A 19,208-nucleotide genomic window follows, 5' to 3' on the forward strand; every position below is an offset into this window, starting at 1 on the left:
CAAGGAGAATCTCTCTTCTACCCAACAGGGCATCAGGAACTTGAAGAAAACTGGTACCACTTCAATGTACATCTCAGACCTTCTGTCCAGCAAAAACTCTTTCAGTTCAACTTGATGATCTCGCCCCTGCCCATATGGTCAGCTTCATTATAAGCACAGAAACAGATCCCAGAAAACACCCACACATCCACACACATAACGTCCATGCAGACCTAGATATCTGGAGCTTTCTAAGTATGGGATGGTTCACAAACCCGTGTGCCTTTTCTTGGGCCACTGCAAGGGAGTGGATTTTAATTCCACTGTCACATGTAAAACGACGGTTCTACAGCAGGCCACTGAGACCACCGAGCAGGTTCTGGGGTACAGGTTGGACAGGAAGTACTGTGGCAGCACACATTCACCAGGCAGTACCAGGGACACACGGCATTGTACACTTGGACAGGAGCTCCTCTACATATCCAGATCAGAGGCCAATGTGGACTTCCCCAGGGCCACCGTTGGAATATTCTAGTTGGTCCTGTCTTGCAGGTGGAACCTTGCAAAGTTTCCACATAGGGACAGCGTTTCAAGGGCCATTACCCTCACCTGCTGGTAGTCAGAGGACACTAACTACTTTCGCAAACAACCCCTCGATCTAGTCCAGTCCCATGTTCCTTGGGTGGCCTTGCACATGATCATTCAGAGATCTGGGCTCCTTTCATCTAGTGGCTCCTCCGGGGGCCTTAAAGTCCTTCACAGTATCTTTTGTATTCTGGCAAGACATGAAGGAGGAGAGCACCCAGAGATCATGCAGGAGGTTTATGGGATCAGCCGATGGTTTACACTTATCACATTCCATCAGCCAACTGCAGTCCCAGCTCATCTAATGGCAGAGAAGGCTCAGAGATGTCCATTTGCTGTGTGCCCAAAAGGAAAGGCAGCATGATTCGGTGAACACACCTGCCCTAACCTGGAGTGACCCCAGTGTGCTGTCTTCCTAAAAGCTCCAAGGATCCCCTGTTGCCTACCAAATCTAAGATGGGCTCTTGGCATTTCAAGGCTGTTTTTCAGCATGACTCTAGCCTGTCCTTCCAGCTAAACTGGTGGCTCTACTCCCAAGCGCACCCACCCTTCCCCTCCCCCATTCTTTACTCAGGCACTTTCCTCTACTTAGGGCTCCTTACATGTCTTGTTTTTGAAACTGAATCAGTTACTCAAGGTCCACTGAAGAGGTGACTCCTTCGTCCCCACTGCTCTGTGAACATTGACTTGTGCCGTCACCCTCCTCCAGATTCCCGGAGGGCAAGTGATGTCTTCTCTATTTTGTGTCACTGACAACCTCTGGGAAATGCCTAAGAGAGCACCCAATTAACCATCTATTTAGTTGAATTGAATAATTTTATTTAAACTACTTCCTTAAGGAGAAAATAAGGTGTATTTTTAGTAGCTTTTCTTTTCTGCAGAAAATGCTTACAGCAGTGGTTCTCAGTTGATGGTGAGTATAAAAATTACTTGAGGGACCTTGTTAAAAGTATTGTATAAACTTGATAGAGCGGATGCAGTAACTGCATTTTTAATAAGTGCTGAAGGGAGTCGGGTGCAGTGCCACACACCTGTAATCCCAGTGTCTAGGGAGGCTGAGGTAGGAGGATTGCAAGTTTGAGGCCAGCCTGGGCAACTTAGTAAGACCCCATTTCAAAATAAGAAAATCAAAAGGGCAGAATGCTCTGGGCTCAATTGCAGACCACAAGGGAAGGAAAGAAAGAAATATAAATGCTACAGAGAGAAGAGATGAGTCAGATCACAGAGCACCAGACTGTGCTTGCCCAAGTATTGGAAGGTGGCGTTTGTCATTACGCCCATTAATGGACCATTACTAATTTCCTCTAACAAACAGATCAGTTCATCAACAGAGCGACAGGCAGCGTGAGGAGCTGTAAGAGTCAAGATGTGTGTCACATCGCCTTTGGATCCCGAGTTCTTGGACCACCTCCACTCTCTGGCAGAAGGAATAACTTGAGGCTCTCCACAGAGGTAGGAGCACATTCCCAGCATAAGTGGCCCAGGAAGGGAACAGGAGGAAGGGGGGACAGAGGATTACAGACGAATACATAGGAGCACGTTCTTTCAAAAAAGGAGTTGGATCTTGACCAGACACTATAGTGAATAGAGTCTCAAATCTTTTTAGTTTCCTCCAAAATTCCACCATACTCAGTGACTCCTAATTCAACTCCTACCTGCTGAAGATGGAGATAGCAAATGAGCACATTTCAGTTCACGTGTCCCAGAGACCTGCGGGTCTTCTATTTGATGTGAGGTTATTTTTCTCCTTCCATTTCTAATTCTCTACAATGACTTCCCCTTCCACCACTTTTTAACCTCATCTCCTCCAGTTTTCCCTCACTATTTATCCCATTTTTTTTCCTTTGTAGATTCTATGGGAAACAAGTATAATTCCTATAGTTTTCAAATGTGCAAATCAATTCTTCTTCCTTACAGACAGTAAGATCCGTTGGGTCCAAAAATAGCCGATCCTGCCAGCAGCCCACCACAGAGAAGTGTGTTAAGAGTGCAGAAATGTCAACCTTGCTGATATCTGAGGCTGAGGAACAAGGAGATAAAGAAAATATTCGCCAAATAAAGCAGACCGCACCTATTCATGGTAAGAAGGAGTGAAAGCTAGTGGAAATAGTGAGAAATGGTAAGATAAATCAGAAGTTATATTTGTAACTAGACATGACTAGAGAATTACCATTTAGGAATGAAAAAGGTGGTGGCTACTGAAATGTATTTAGAATTCTTATGTATATATTATCATTCTATAGACTCCAATTTTTCAAATTGCTAAAGTACCCTGTGTTTTTGCTTTATGATAGTGATTACAGAAATAAAATAGCACCCCCTCATCTCTACAGTTTGGAAACTCCATGTACATTTTAAGTTTTCTTGGATTAATTTCTTCTTTTTTTAAAAAAAAAATTTTTAATTGTAGATGGACACAATACCTTTATTTATTTATTTTTATGTGGTCAAACTCAGTGCCTCACATGTGCTAGGCAAGTGCTCTACCACTGAGCTACACCCCCAGCCCTTAATTTCATCTTTTAATTAATCTTTTCCACTGGTAAAGGGCTCTTGATTTTCTCTCACTGATACCAAAACAGCCGGTGAGTGAAGAAAGCGCCTTGTCCCATTTTACAGACTGAGTTCAAGGTAAAGTGGTTCAGTTTGTAATCACCAGAAAGCATTGAGACCAGAATCCAAGATTTACAACTCCCTGTCACCCTTAGCGAGAGTTGAAAAGAGGGCATTTGATTTCATTTTACCTGATTTGGAAACGAATGATCTCTATTACAGACAGTATCCCCCATGGAATATCAAGCTGATATAAAGAAATTAATGACATGCATGTACAGTCCTGGCTCTACCACTGTCTGAGGCTGTAATTGTTTCTTCCACCCTCTGAGCCTCAGTTTCCTTGTCTTTAAAATGGGGATACCATTACCCCTAGTGTGTAGAGAACAGATGAGGCGGGGCACCTAAGATAGCAGGGAACAGTTTTATTTGGCTGCAGCCAGGTTCAGGGGGCACAGCTTTCACTGTAATCAATTAATCCCCTGAAGTTTCAGAACTTTATACCCAGCATGTAAGGGTAGGGGCCCAGAAGTTCACAGACTGCAGAAGTTCACATAAAAGCAGTTTTTTCTTTCACTGTTCTGGGCAAGTTAACCCTTCAAGGACAACACCTGAGAAGGGGAGAGCTTCTTTGCCCCTTTCTTTCCGCCCCCTGCCAGCTGTTACCATGGAGCCCAGTTGGTAACTTTTCTTATCTTAGAAATGTAGACATCTCTGTGAAGCCCAGCTCCAGGCCAGAGGCCTCGTTAAAGGATCTGCCTTTTTTAAATCACGTTTTGCATTTGCAAACACACTTCTACAAACTACTGTACTGAACAAATGTTTCTGAAAAATTAGGAAAAGGGGTGTTGAGCACCGGGAATGCTGATCTCTTCCAGGCCAGTGGCCAAGTAAAACAGAGCAACAGAAAAATAGGAAGTTTACCTACACTGAACTCTTTCGTAGAGACTCTTTTTCTGTTAGTCCTAAAATCAATATGGTCCAAATTTCTGGGAAAGCTTAGTTAAGACTTTCTGTGGAGGAGGGGGTGCCACTACAATAGCTCTAGTAATAAATAACAGCAGCTTCAAAGGAGTATTTTGAGGATTCAATGAGAAAGCCCAGTTAGGTGTATCATATTGTACCAAGAAAGGAAACATTTGGTAAATAATAAGTGCTGCTATGAATATAATTATTAAAGAATTAAATTATACTTAAGAAGCCTTCTCCAGGTTTGACCTCAGTTCTCCAGGGTTCTTTTGGAAAATACTCTCTAAGCTTGTGTTGAAATATATACTCATTTATATATTATATAATATATATATATATATATATATATATATATATATATATGAAGAATTATTTTTCCTGTATTGGCTGTCAATTTCATTTTTTTTTCATATTTCTTATATAGCATGTTGCACGATTAACATCAATCAAATTGCTTGTAGCTCTTCTATAAATGTTATCTTTCACGAATAAAATGTATCAGTCATTTTGAAAGCCTGAAACAATCCTAATATTGGAATGGAACCAAATACCTATTTTCTACTGCAGGAATAAGCTGTGTTTTTGACGGAGCTTCACACTATGTCAAAATGATACATGAATATTCTCATTACAGTGATAATTATATTTACTGAATTATTTCAAGTGATATAGCACTTTATGTCCTGGCTTTTGTTCTTTGATATGAAAATGTACCAGCCAATCTACCTATTATGCATCCACATCCCCCTCAAGAAGCATCAGCAGATAAGAATAATAACAGAAGAAGATTTCGGTTAAAAAGCACCAGCAGAGAAAGGACAGAGACACCCAGTGGTATGGCACTATTTCAATACTATCTTAAATCTGTATATTATTCAGGGCAATGGAATCTCTCCGCAGGTTGTAAATTTCAAAGGATTATGAACCAATTCATTTAAAATATAAATGTCTGTTCTGCAGGGATTATGAAAATCAAATTTTCTGCAAAAGAATTGCTCTAGAGCCCTAACAGAGATTTGCTGGATTAAATAGACAACCACAGAAATAAAGAACTGCCTGCATGTGCTCTCAAAGGCTGAATAAGCCCAAATTGTTGTTTTTTAAAAATGGCCTACATGTGATAGTTGAAGTTCCTGCCTGCAGACTTTCCTAAAATTGAACTTTATTATAATTCTTCAGATTTTTGTGTGTGTCTTTTCTTTTTAAATTGGGCTCTTTTCAGATTGCTTGCTATGCTTGTGGTCTCTCCCTCTGGATTCTTGGCCATATGATATAATGTAGGTTAAAATTTAAACTCTTTGCAACCAGTTAAGCATGAGATGGTTTTACAGTTATTCCTTTAAATGCCAGACTTGAGGCATGTAGGTGTAGGTTGGTATTTACACATATTATTGTATCCTGAATCCAGCCCAAAGGCTACCATGTATGCTGTGTTAACAAATGTGTCAAAACCATGAGGGGTGGGTTGCAATTCAGCCTGCGAAGTTTCCTGTTATTTTTATAAAAGAGTAAATAGAAAAACTTATGCTGCAATAATACCTGTTATCTATTTTCTTAAACAGCTAAAGAAAAAAGCTAGATTTAAAAGAGTCACATTTAGTAGGAATTATAATTTTAAAAAAGCACTCTATCTTATGTGGAACCCAAGAAAAAAATATAAGCCCCTTTAAAAATTATATGGGTTTTGGAATTCTTTTTATCACCTATCATAAAACTTAAATCTAAAATGTCCCTGTGCAAATATCAAAGAATTTTAAGGTGAACAGCTACAAAAATGCAGCTGAGTTCATCTTAAAACATTCTGCTAAAAAAAAAAAAAAGACCTGCATATATCTACATTGTGACCTCTCATTGTCTTTGAAAATAATCAAATGGAAAATGATACCCAATTAATACCATTCTTTAAAAACTATTCTTTATAAATATCAAAAGCAATAACAGAGTGGAAAATATTTATTCCAATAAAGGCTATTCAGGAAATATCATAAATGAAGATGAAGGAACAACTGTCCTCACCACTGGGATTCAGCAAAGAGCAGAGACGTTGAACCCCAGCACCCCAGGACCTCCGTCTCCTGACCAAGCAGGTGTGTCTTTACTGTTAAAAATTATAATTCTGCCAAATAGTTAGATCCTAGTCATTTTGAAAAGCTGTGATGTAGCCATTTGCTAGAAATTTGTGATTTTTTGTAAATCTCCTTTTTTAACCTCTCTTTTCTGTCCAATTTTAATGGATGACAAGAGTCTTTTATTTATGAATGGGTTGTTCCATTCATAATGAAACTTTAAAACTATGAAGTATTCCCAAGACAACGTGGCCCTCCCCATAGACCCTCTGTTGTTTCTTTTCTCCACCCTCTTTATAAACGGAGATGGCTGGAGCAGAGAGCACTGAGCCCTCCACCTATCTTGCCTAGCAGGTGTGTGCTCCTTTTACAAAAGCAAATTGTTTTTGAGCAAGGGAAAAAGGAAAATAAATGAAAATTGTTTGTAGTTTGTCAGTCTTATTTATGCAATGTTGAAACCTTCATTAAAATGTTAGGCGCAATTAGTGTCTCCAGCATAAATCTGACTGTGTAGAAAAACTAATTAGATGTTTAGGTGATCATTCTTGCATTTATCTTGTTTGCTGCAATATTGTGATTACACAGTAATTTACATATTTTCCTAAGAAAACACACCAAATTATTCATTACAATTGATATGGAAATACTTGAGGTAAAAGTACAAATTCCAAAAAAGCATGCAGTAGTGAGATAATTAGAGTTGGTGTGGTATAAAACACTCCTTCTACTTTGACTTTTTGACAGTTAAAAATGTTTGGCAACAGGTCATATAAATTGTTAAATTGCATCATGAAGATTCCCAACAGGATCTTTTCCTCCAATTTCCTTAACATATGCATTATATAACACAACACATTCATTTTTGTAACCTTTTCTAGCATTTCTAGAGCCCCTACTATGTTCACAATTCACCTACTATGTGCCTAGCACTACACAAAAGGTTTGCTGTCCAAAATGGAGTTCCCAGTGTACTTGTTCTGACAACTATCCACAGCTACACTGACTCAGTAGCATCTACACCCCTGGGAAGGTGGTCAGGTGTGTGTTCAGCCTGCCACTGGCCACATACCTACACTCTGTCCCTGAAACCATGAAAGCCTGGTTCCCAACAGACTGTCTCTAAGACTTTGTCTATTTATCACCCTTTATATAGGCAAATCATGTTGCAGAAAGGTAGCCTCAGGTTAAGAGACAATTTTCAAAGGGTTTGATAAAAATATGTCTCAGTGGTAGCATACAGTATTTTTAAAGAAAACAAATAATGTGCAAAAAGATTTTCATGTCAAAACATTGTGTCCTAAAACTAAACATACAGGTATATTTCATGGAACAGAATTCACCACTCAGATTAACAGTATGTCTTTGGGTTTACTATTACTGAAAAGTCTACTCGTTTTAGTCTGCAAATGGCTCTATCTTCAGTCCATAGAATGGAGACAGATGTCAACCTCTGTCTAATTTTCTCTCTTCCATGATCTGTAATCGTAACAATAACCAGATATTTTGTTTAAAGAAGCTTGTTAAGGGTGGTATACTGTCTTCCTGTAGTTAAAGGGAGATATTAGTAACTCAAACCCTTTCAGAGTTGGGAGATTTTCCTCCTTTGGAATGTCAAATTAATGAGGTTGTGCTATAGAGAACTTGCTGCCAGACAGGTGATAATTACTTCAGACTTACAAATTTCCTGGCCAGTGTTTCCACTCGGATGCAGAGAAAGTGCAAATGAGTTGCCTGTAGCTATAGACACTGATCTATGGATTAAATGTTTAGCAAGTTCCAAGATGGTGGATAAATTGCCTTCCTTGGCTTCTGCCTTCTTTGATAAATCACTTGTTTCAACAACAAGAAATCGTAACCCAACTAAGCTACCTAAAATATCACTTTTATGGAACACTACTCTAATTTTTTGTCATCTTTCCCAAATGTCAGATGAATGGATATTTCCTGAAAATGATGATCACATTTCCCATTTGGCATCTGGCAGCCAGTCCCTCCTGGATGACTCCTGCACTTCACACCTGTGCCTAGAAGCCAACAAGGACAGTGAACGTGACCCTCAGGCAGAGGAGACCCAGATCCTTTCAAAGGACATTTTCACTTTCTCATCTAGACCACGATCAGCACCTCACGGGAAGACACAGAATCTGTCCCCAGAGGAATGCCCGTTCACTTTGGATCTAAAAGAAGATAACAGTGGGAGAAGGAAAGACACCCAATCGGAGGATGATTTCTATGATGGTGACAGCAGCGAAGAGGTACACTGCTTGATGAGTAAAATAGTCATAAAACACAGTAGTTCCATTAGCTCTGATAAGCACTAGAACTAGTTGAAATGGGGGAAATCAACTGCTATTTATAAACATGCAGCAGATTGCTATGTCAGTCAAGGGTGGCATTAGGTTGTTATGGTAACTCTAAATTGCTGCCTTTTTATTATTAACTGCCAATATCATCTGTAATTATGGGATATAGTTATTGGCTTGTTAGGCTTTTTTTCTTTTTCATTTTAATCTTTGTCCCACAGTATGAGAAACAATATACAATTTAGTTATAAGATGGAAAGACCCGTGAAACACTGAGAACACGTCCTTCTGGATCTCTGGGGACATTTTTTGCATCGCAGTCGCTAGGCATTCTGAACGGATGGTTTTCTGACTTTCTTACTCCCCTGCCGTCTTTTCACCTTAGACCCATTAGGACTCATTATTTTCCATATGGCCTCAGAATTTCAAGAACTGTGCCAATTAAAGTTGAGACAATGAATCATGAATTAGTGCTGGGACTTGCCTTAACAGGAGGTTTTCTGTTTGGAATTATGTAGACTCTAAATATAAGTTAGTCAATTCATAAAGAAAAAGTTTTCTTAAAACTTGTTGAAAAATCAAACTGAATATAGTTGGGAAACATTTGTTTAAAACCTAATACATTATGATAACGTTTCCTCCATATGAAATGAATTTATATGTGAGATTTTTTTTTAGCTTTCTTCTCAACAATAGCCATTCGTATTTGCTGGCGGAAAAATTATTTTAAAGGCAGAAAACAGTCAAGTTAAGGATTAATGAAAATATACACATCACTTAATATATAAATTATAGAAATAATTAGAAAATTTTTATGTATGCTTACAAAACTCCTTTTTAGTAACTATAATTGATTAAGAAACCTATTTGTCAGTGGGATATAGATGCAGTCCACAGATTCTAGCCTCAGAGCCAGTTGAGAATAATGGTGGGATTGTTTAGGCAATAATTATGGGGTTTTGTAACTTTTAATGAGTTCCTTCAGCAAAATACACGGAGGATACTTTGTTCACACTATGCTTGCTTCTGACTGTAATGAAACAATTAGTCACGCCAAACTGTAAATCTACCACAAACCCATTATACATAAATTCTGCATTTGATGCTGGCATTTTAAATGTTTCTGTTGAATATATTTTTCCTTTCACCCTTAAAAATATTAAGCTGTAAAAACGGTAAAATGGACATTTGTCTTTAGCATCTAGTAGTGTCCCCGCCCCAGCCACCAATGCTTCTGCAGGATGAGTTGGCTCATCTCATCAGTTCATACAGCTCATTTTCTTAAGGGGACCCAGTTTGTTCCCTTTCCAGGGGCACACAGCTGTCATCTCTCTTACCTGACACAAAAGACTTACTCTAATGGTGGAAATTCATAGCAGGTGGGAAAGGTGGTTCCTTGGGAGACCAGGAGGGAAGCATGATTGGGGAACTTCCCTTTAAATAATACCACACAAGGAACTTACCCCTTCCATCTATGTGAAGGATAAGCTTTGAGAAGCAACAGACCTTCAGGAGAAAATGAACATTTCAATTTATTTTTTATTTATTTTTTTTTAGTTGTCAATGGACCTTTATTTATTTTTATTTATTTACATGCAGCACTGAGAATCCAACCCAGTGCCTCACACATACTAAGCAAGTGCTCTACCACTGAGCCACAGCCCCAATTTAATACCACTTTCCATACTGTCTTGCTACTTGTAACATCCTTTAATGTTTATTATGTGTTTATTACCAACTACGTGAAACTGAAAAAAAATTTGTTGTGCACCACCCAAGCTCTCGCTGGCATAGTGGTCTGCTCACCCCGTGCTGGGCCTGCTGCTGTGACCAGTGTGATGGGTTAGTGTAATTTAAGTTGCTAATAATTCACATCTGAGATCTTGGTGTGAGTGTGGTTGGAGTCTGTGGCAGGCCCATCTCGTGCTGGCATCAGCCTCGCCCACCTTCACTTGGAGCCTCCTGAGTGGCAGCCTGGAAGGTCAAAAGCCTCGCCATGCTGTCAAGCTTTGGGATTTGCTGTTAAGAGAGAATACCAAGGTGCAAACCAAGATACAGAAATACTGCCAGGTGTGGTTGCGCACACCTGTAATCTCAACAGCTGGGGAGGCTGAGGCAGGAGGATCGTGAGTTCAAAGCCAACCTCAGCAATTTAGTAAGGCCTTAAGCTACTCAGGGAGACCCCGTCTCTAAATAAAATATTAGAAAGGGCTGCGGATGTGGCTCGGTGTTTAAGCACTTCTGGTTCATTCCCCAGTACCAAAAAAAAGAATAAAGAATAAAACCTCAGTTTAAAAAAAAAAAAGATACAGAAATACAACAAACAAAATATGTGGGACTATACTGGAACAAGTTCTAGAATTTGTAATGGTCCCTTCTTTAGCAAATGGGTTTTCTTCTTCCTTTGTTGTTGATTGTTTTTCCTTCTGTTTTTAGCCATTATTTTTCCTGTAGGATAACTTCTCCCATTTATTAATTGTATAAATCAAGAAAAATTGGATTATCTATTTGGAATGTTTATTTACATAAAATCTTTGAAGAAAAAATCAATTTAGTTAATTAAAGAATCCTTACCATTAGTTCTATTATTTTAGAATGTTATATCCTTAGAGTAACATAATTATAGTTAAGGAAAAACCAATGTTATGTTACAAATAACAGTGGGCACACAAGTAATAATTACATTACTTACCATGCTTGAAGCTTACAACTTATAATTAAAAAACTTTATTTGATATTAGACCAGTGAGTATTTTTAAAGGGAAATTGGGTATATTCAGTGGCACATAAAATAGATATAATCAAATGATTATTATGATAGAAGAAAAGTACACATTCAATAGTAAAGGCTAATCACAATAAACTTTCAGTGACTGAAATTCAGTGATTTGTAATTTAAGTTGCTAATAATTCACATCTGAGATCTTAGTGTGAGATATCTCAAGGCTACCAGTGCCTTGCGGGGGGGGGGGGTGGTCCTACGTATGAATTTTTTGCATATGCTCATCTTACTCTTTGCTTCGTGTATATTTTATTCCCTATACTTCCATATATACTAATATGCCAGGTATTCAATTAATTTTGAAGTTGCACTCTTATTTGAAAAGCACACAAGCTGGGGTAGTGGCTCATTGGGTGCATTTGCCTAGCATGTGGCACTGGGTTGCATTCTCAGCACCGCATATAAATAAATAAATATAAATAAGTAAATAAAGGTCCATTGACAACTAAAAAATATTAATAAAAAAAGAAAAGCACATCATTGAAATATATTTCGTGGTGAGCTCTATAATCAAAACTAATGTGTAAAATGAGTTATCTTAGAAAATTCATTAAAACAGAGTACCTTCCACGCTCCGGCAGAATCTGGAAGAAATGAAAACGTGTTATTATTATTCTTTCCATGTTGTAGTTTATGTCATTATTCCCAGCATAGCTTCTCTCATATACACCTGGTTTACAACTTCAAATAATTAGCTTTACATTAATATTTCATTACTCCCCCAATTTAATTTTTCTTTAGAAATATAGTACTGTCACTTTTTCCCCAGTACTCTGGCTGTGTGTCTCAAGCTTCGAGGCCTTGCAATTGGTCTTGTGAAAACAGCTCAGATGGGAATATCTGGGCCCTCTAAATTACCTATATTTGGACATGAATTATGTGACCTGACTATGATCCTGTTCAGATAAGCTAGGAAGATTCCACATCTTTGCATCGAGCTGCATGAACGCCTACAGAGGCCAACCCTGCAAACAATAGATTAAACTGCCCATGAGCAGTCCCTTCTCCCAACTTTCCTGTTGCTTTCAAGATATTTTTGTCATAAAATAGTGTACCTATTTTGTTTTATGATTTTTCATGATAGAATATATTTCTGGATTAGACTTTTAAGCCATTCCCCTCTATATATTTGACTAATGATTTTGAGTTGCTCTCTTACACTGACCTATTCGTACACAATGGGAAAGAATATGTAGTACACATGTGGCTGCCTATATTTCTATGTGTCTTTAAAAAAAAAAATCTGGGCAGGGGAGGTACCAGGGATTAAACCCAGGGGCACTTAATCCCTGAGCCACATCCCCACCCTTTTTTTAATTATTATTTTTATTTATTTATTTATTTATATATCTATATATTTATTTATTTATTTATTGAGACAAGATCTAAGTTGCTTAGGGCATCCCTAAGTCTGCTGAGGCTAGCTTTGAACTTAGGATCCTCCTGCTCACTCAACCTCCCAGCCACTGGGATTACAGGTGTATGCATCAGCTGGAAAAACTTTAAATGCCCATTTATATAGTGGATAAAAATGGAAGGGCTCTTTTTAATATGTTGCCCTCAGATTTTAACCCTGTATTTTATGAATTACAACGTAACATGCTCTCTAGAACTACCAGGCAAATTTAATATTTATTCTGTAAGAGCAATCTTTTTAGGTGTTCACATCAACAAGTCTTCATTTTTGCCTACTGAAGCTCTTCTCTGCAAAGGTCAGCAGCCTCTTGGCCCCATGACTTGGCTGTACACTGTTATAGGCAGGTGACAAAGGTTACAAAACATTGCATAGAACCTAACATTCTACTATTTTTGCAAAAAGATCAACATCTTGCAGGTAAATATTTGATTGTGGATAAGATTTTTGTAAGAAATCTTTTATTTATTTTTATTTTTTTGTAAGAAATCTTTTAAAGTGTTCTCAGTTAAAAGAGCTTAAAATTTAGCTTATTGAAAAATATGATTTGTCAACAAATCACTGACAACATAAGTATATCCACATTATATCTGCTCATTAGTGCTATCATCCAACCAGTAGGTGCTGTTAGTTCACACATGACAAGTAAAAAACTTGTAGCTCAATCTCAATTACAAATTCAAAAGCGTGTTGGGAAATTGCAAATGTGTTTTGTTACAGAACTTTTAAGAATGCTACCCAAGATTTTTTTTTCATGGCAGACTGAATTTAAAACTCAATTGAAAAATATAAATAAATATCCACTTTTACAAAGGCTAAAATAGAGCTCTATCCTGACTCATTCAACATTAAAGTCGTGCTACAAAGAGCCTCAGTCCCATCTGCTCCAAGTAGGTGGCCCTCCAGAGTCATTAAAATTATCTTTTCAAAATTACAACTCAGCAAGAGCAATCCATTTTGTGCATCCAGAAATTATTGTCCAAATGCCCATCTGCATGTCCTTTTAAGAAGCCTAGTTCAACAGAGGAAACGCAGGCTCCTTGGGGAAATCATCCTCCTCTTCAGTGTACATATGCTCTGCTACAGTTAATCAGGCAAATTCTATTGATGTTCCTGGCACCAGAGCGTGATTGAATATTTGACAAACAAATGTTTCTGCACCCAGAAGATGATCTGTTCAAGAGATCTGGGACTTTTAAATATATATATTAACTTAAATCAAAAGCATTTGGTATTTGTTCTTCTGAGAAACCGATGAGCAGATGATTGGAATGCAAAAATGGCATGGCAACTTCTATGCTACTCTGACAAATTATATTCAATTGCTGTGCAGGTTTTCAGTAGCTAAATGATAAACCAAAGGGAAAGAAATGGTTGTTTTCAATCAGATCATAGGAAGCTAACTTCTCAGGCATGTAACAAATGCATATCAGTTATACAGAAAGACTTAATTCAAAAACATGATGAGCCCAAATGAATTACATATGTGAAATCAATAAACAACATCTACATCTTTATAAAAGGGACAAAAGGCATCACTAAAGAGAAGAATAGGGTGTTACCAGTGCCCCACTTGTAGCAAACACCATATTTTATTTTCATTTCCTCTCTAAATGAAACGCTGATCCAACTCCAATCAAAATATTAATTAAATCTTGCCTTGCTCAATCATGCTCTGTTCAAATCTGGGATAAACCAGAATTAGTGGTCCCAGGGCAGCCAAGATAAACAAGTCTTTGTACCTGTCCAGATTCCGTGGATATATATTCCTTTCCATATATTTTAAATAGCCTGGAAATGTATTTCCATGGAAATAAGCTCACCAGGGTGTACAGCTAAGTCCACTCTTTCTCAGTGGATCTCCAAGCTGGGATGAACCTTAAGAACAATGTGAGACCAGTGCCCACCTGCATCTCATGAATATTTCCATGGACAACACTACTCAAGCCAAGCAAAGAGAAGTGTCTTACACCAAGTAAACTCCTGGAAGGAAGAAAAGACTGTGTACTCTGCTGTACCACAGTAGGAGAAAAAGACTTCTTACCAAATGAACTGATTTTTTAAAGTATTTTTTTAGTTGTAAATGAACACACAGTATCTTTATTTTTCTTATTTGGTACTAAGGATCAAACCCAGTGCTTCATACCTGCAAGGCAAGTGCTACAACTGAGCTACAGCCCCAGCCCAAATGAACTGATTTTTATGGGTTTTCTAATGAGATACCTAACATCTGGCTTCTTACATGGTCCTCTAAATTTCTGTAAGAGTATATAAGGAACTCTTTAACTACCTTCTGTGTTATGGTAGTATTACTTATGTTGGTGTCCTCTCTGCCATTAGACTTTTAAAATTTTTAACTGATCATGAAAATATAGAAATTGTACATATGAATCAGGTATCATGTGATGTTCTGGTACATATATGCATATTTCCTGGTTAAAATCAGATTAAATATTATCTCCTTAAACTGCCATCATTTCTTTATGGAGAAAACCTTTCTTCTAGCTCTTTGAGAAGTACAGCATTATTACTATCATCTAGAGTCACCCTATGGTGCAACAACATGCCAGCACTTCTTGCTTCTAACTGTACCTTAGTACCACTGCACTGTGCATGTCCTTCTGCCCTGTGACTCTCCTGTAGTACCTACAAAGTGCCATACACATAGCAGGAGCCTAATAAATATTTATTGAATTAATGTTCATTGCAGAAGTTCCTACTAGGCTCTGCCTATGTCATCTACAAAATACATATACATGTTTTTTTCATGTGAAAATATATTATAAATGAATGAGGAGAGGGTCTTTGATCACAGAAGTCCTACTGCCAGTTGCATATGACAGTTACAATCAAACAATACTGTTTGAATTGAAGAAGAGACAGCACTGTCTAGCAGCCAAACCAAATTTAAAAAACAAAAAACCCTCTCCTCTAGTTCTACCAATGTATAGTCCTAGAATTAAAGCTTAAGGGATGTTTGCTACATTTTCTGTTTACTTTCTTCTGTAGACAAGATTAAACTTTGTTTCTTTTTGTATATCCGTGGGGAAAAAAAAAATGTAAGAGCCACCACTCCATTTGCTAGTGATGCAGAGCACTGGGCCTGTTTCTGGTCTCGCTGGCACCCTGTCCGGTTTCCCACCTGAAGGCAGGGCTCTTCAACCATATGAACATCCTCAGGGAGCCCCAGCAGCTGAGGCCAGCAGGGACTGTTCTAGGGACAGAAGTATTCTCACCCACTCACCATCTTTTCTTTATCCTACCTGGGACTCTAAAAAATAAATTTCTCCAATGTCTATGGCATGGACAAAATTTAGGCCCAGGTGAGTGCTAAGAAGAAATGTTCCTAAAAGATCCTTCCATAGTCTGTTCTCATTCTTCACTACAGACAAACTGGTTCTTAGCAGAGGTCTGAAAACCCACGTTGGAGAGCACAGTTGTCTGCTAATCCCAACTCCTGCCCACAAGAAGGAAAAACATCTTAACATGACAGGGTTCGAGAATCTCAGATCTCGTTTCAGAGATTTCCAGAGTGATTAAGTATGACATCCTCTGCCTTCCACATACTGGCTTGAATGCTCCAATGAGTCTGGCTTTTCCATCTTCATTTTCTTAACACGGACACCTCAGTGTCACTAGTAACAGTAGTCCCCCAACAGATAGTCCCCCAATTGGCCTCCCTCCTCCTGTCTCCACAAACCATCCCAGCACTGCCACAAACAACAGCCACCAACTCACATCCATATCTTCATTCTCCTGCCTCATGTGATAACTCCTTGTTGCCCTCCAGATAAAGTCCCCGGATGGCAGGGATCATGTATTGGTCTACTATTATATTCTCAGCATCTGCAGTGCCGAGAGCAAGGCTGGCCTCTGAGGAGGCAGAAAGCAAGAAGGGCAGGACAATGACAGCTCCCTTCTCATTACAACCTCTGATAAATCTCTCCCTTGTCCCAGCTCGCCCTAGAGCAGGCTCTCTCCTTTGCATATATACTTCACTGCTGAAGGGGAAAGGTCATAGAACATGGTGGTCAAACGTTCAGGAAGAAACAGTCCAATCCATCCCCCAAATATTTTCTTTAAGGCCAATCTTTGCTAATATTTTTTCCAGTGTGGCTATAAATGGAAGGGTAGAGTAATAGTTTACTAAAACTGAGTGTTAAAATATACACTGTCAGACACCAAATTGTGTTTTTAAAACATAATCTACTTTTATTTTTTCTCTATTCTGTTTATCATTTGACACTAATTTAATTGTTATATAATCTTTTAAAATGGGTCAAATTGGAAAAATCTACCAAAGAAGTACATGCAAGAATCAAATAGTTACTCCTTTAAATACATGATGGTGAGAAAAAAATTATAGCATAAAATGTATTATTTTATAACATAAAAATAGTACCATATTTCACTTTTCCATTATTTACTTTCATGGCTATTGATTTTGTGTTTGCCTTCTCAGATCTTAAAAATTTAAACTTTGCTTTCCTATGGAGAATCACAGAACTACACACTTGTTAAAATTCTTCTAGCTTTCACTTTCAGCTTTCCAAGCAATTCTATTTAAGAGGAGGTTCTGTGGTTTTGTAGAAAAATATACTTTCTATAATACAAATTTCCATGTAAGAAAAATACTTTCTAAAACATATTTTATCATCTATTGCTCTTAAATAGTCAAACAGTCCAACACTAAGGCAAAAGTGATTTGCTAGACCACCTGTATTTATAGTCCTATTTCCTCATTTCAATAAGTTAAATATCAAAATATGTAGTTCTTTCTGTTTCTGGGGAGTCAGCTTATCAGGAAGAAAAAGCATATAATTCTCAGCTATTTTAGGTAACTTTCTCTGAACGCTCTTTGTTTAAACATTCTCGAATAAATATGAATAACTAATTATTAATTGCTCTCTTCTCACTCAGAGGTTTTATATATATATATATATATATATATCATAGATGTATATCATAGATATATATGAGATCAGATACCATATAGAAGTGCATTTTATAAAATGATTTATATGTATTTACATCATTACTTGCAGTAGCTTATATTTTCTTTGCAGATTAAAGTTAATGCCTCATTCGTAGAATATATGAACTTATGCCAGGCCTGGTGGTATACACCTATAATCCCAGTTCCTTGGAAAGTTAAGACAAAAGGAACACAAGTTCAAGGCCAGCCTCAGAAATTTAGTAAGACCCTGTGTCAAAATACAAAATAAGAAAGTGCTGAGAATGTAGCTCAGTCAGGGAGCATCCCTGGGCTCAATCCCCAGTACTGCAAAAAAATTTAAAAGAATAGATGTGAAATTATTATGAACTTATGTTCAATATTTTATCCACTACAAGTTTCTGCTTAAATTGATTTTTACTTTATTCCCCCTTGTAGGGTAACTGTAATATCCAGCATTCTCCAAGGTCAATGACTAGTCCTTGAGGGCCAAATTCAGTTGATGTTAGAGAGCTTGCAAGGAGAGGGGCCGAAAGGTGGACAAGGGAAGGATATCTAAAATGTGCTTCCACAAAAGAATTCCCAGGGTCACAGATTGGAAGAATTAATATTGTTGAAATAGCCAAACTACCCAAAGGGATCCATAGGTTCAATACAATCCCCATCAAAATACCAAAGATGTTCTAAACAAAACTAGAAAAAAAAAACCATCCTAAAATTCATGTGGCACACCAAAGACCCTGGATAGCCAAAGCCATCTCCATAAATAACAAAGGTGGAGTCTTTACTGTAACTGATTTTAAAACACTGCAGAGCCATACTAACCAAAAAAGCAAGATATTAGCATAAAAACAGACCGAAGAACAGTGGCAAAGAACAGAGAACCCAAAAATAACCCACGCTTCTACAGCCCTCTCATTTTTGACAAAGGGGCTTTTATGGTTTAAATATGAGGTGTCCCCAAAGCTCATGTGTGAGACGATGCAAGATCAATCAGAGGTGAAATGATTGAGCCTGATCAGTGCATTAATCCCGTGATAGGGGTTAACTGGGTGGTAACTGTAGGCAGGTGGGGTGCAGCTGGAGGAGGTGGGTCCTTGGGGTGTGCCTTTGGGGTATATCTTCTCCTTGCTGGAAGAAGAGATCTCTCTCCCTCCCTCCTTCCTGGGGGTCATGTTCTGAGCCACTTTCCTCCACCACACTCTTCTGTCTTGATGTCCTGCCTTACCTCAGGCCCTGAGGAATGGAGTCAGCCATCTGTGGACTGAGACGTCTGAAACCATGAGACCTAAATAAACTTTTCCTCCTCTAAATTATTCTTGCTGGGTCATTTCGGTCAGAGCAATGAAAAGACTGGCTAACAGAGGTGCCAAAAACATACTTTGGGAAAGGACAACCTCTTCAACAAATGGGGCTGGGAAAACTGGATATCAATGTGCAGGGTGAAATTTGACCCCGATCTCTCACCCTGTTCAAAACTCAATTCAAAATGGATCTTAACATTAAGACCCAATACTTGGAAACTACCAGAGGAAAACACAAAGGAAAAACTTCAAGATATTAGTCAGGCAATAATTTTCTGGGTAAGACTTCAAATGCACAA

The 19,208-nt window shown here is 38.1% G+C and overlaps 1 protein-coding gene across 4 annotated transcripts in view; it reads left to right on the forward strand.

Annotated features, from left to right (window-relative positions):
* Positions 1–19,208, forward strand: part of Cfap20dc (CFAP20 domain containing) — a 231,593-nt gene that overhangs the window by 134,051 nt on the left and 78,334 nt on the right. For 3 of the 4 annotated variants that reach the window (XM_046453011.2, XM_046453012.2, XM_058582096.1), the window contains 5 exons: positions 1,880–2,016; positions 2,482–2,644; positions 4,804–4,920; positions 6,054–6,173; positions 8,082–8,407. In XM_046453011.2, the coding sequence (XP_046308967.1) occupies positions 1,880–2,016; positions 2,482–2,644; positions 4,804–4,920; positions 6,054–6,173; positions 8,082–8,407 (863 nt within the window). The remainder of the gene's footprint in view (positions 1–1,879; positions 2,017–2,481; positions 2,645–4,803; positions 4,921–6,053; positions 6,174–8,081; positions 8,408–19,208) is intronic. The other variant, XM_046453013.2, reaches the window with a different exon arrangement.

Source organism: Marmota monax, unplaced genomic scaffold (genome assembly GCF_021218885.2).
Source record: "Marmota monax isolate L192 unplaced genomic scaffold, Marmota_monax_Labrador192_F-V1.1 WCK01_AAM20220418_F8-fsc00042, whole genome shotgun sequence".
NCBI classification, from domain to species: Eukaryota; Metazoa; Chordata; class Mammalia; order Rodentia; family Sciuridae; genus Marmota; species Marmota monax.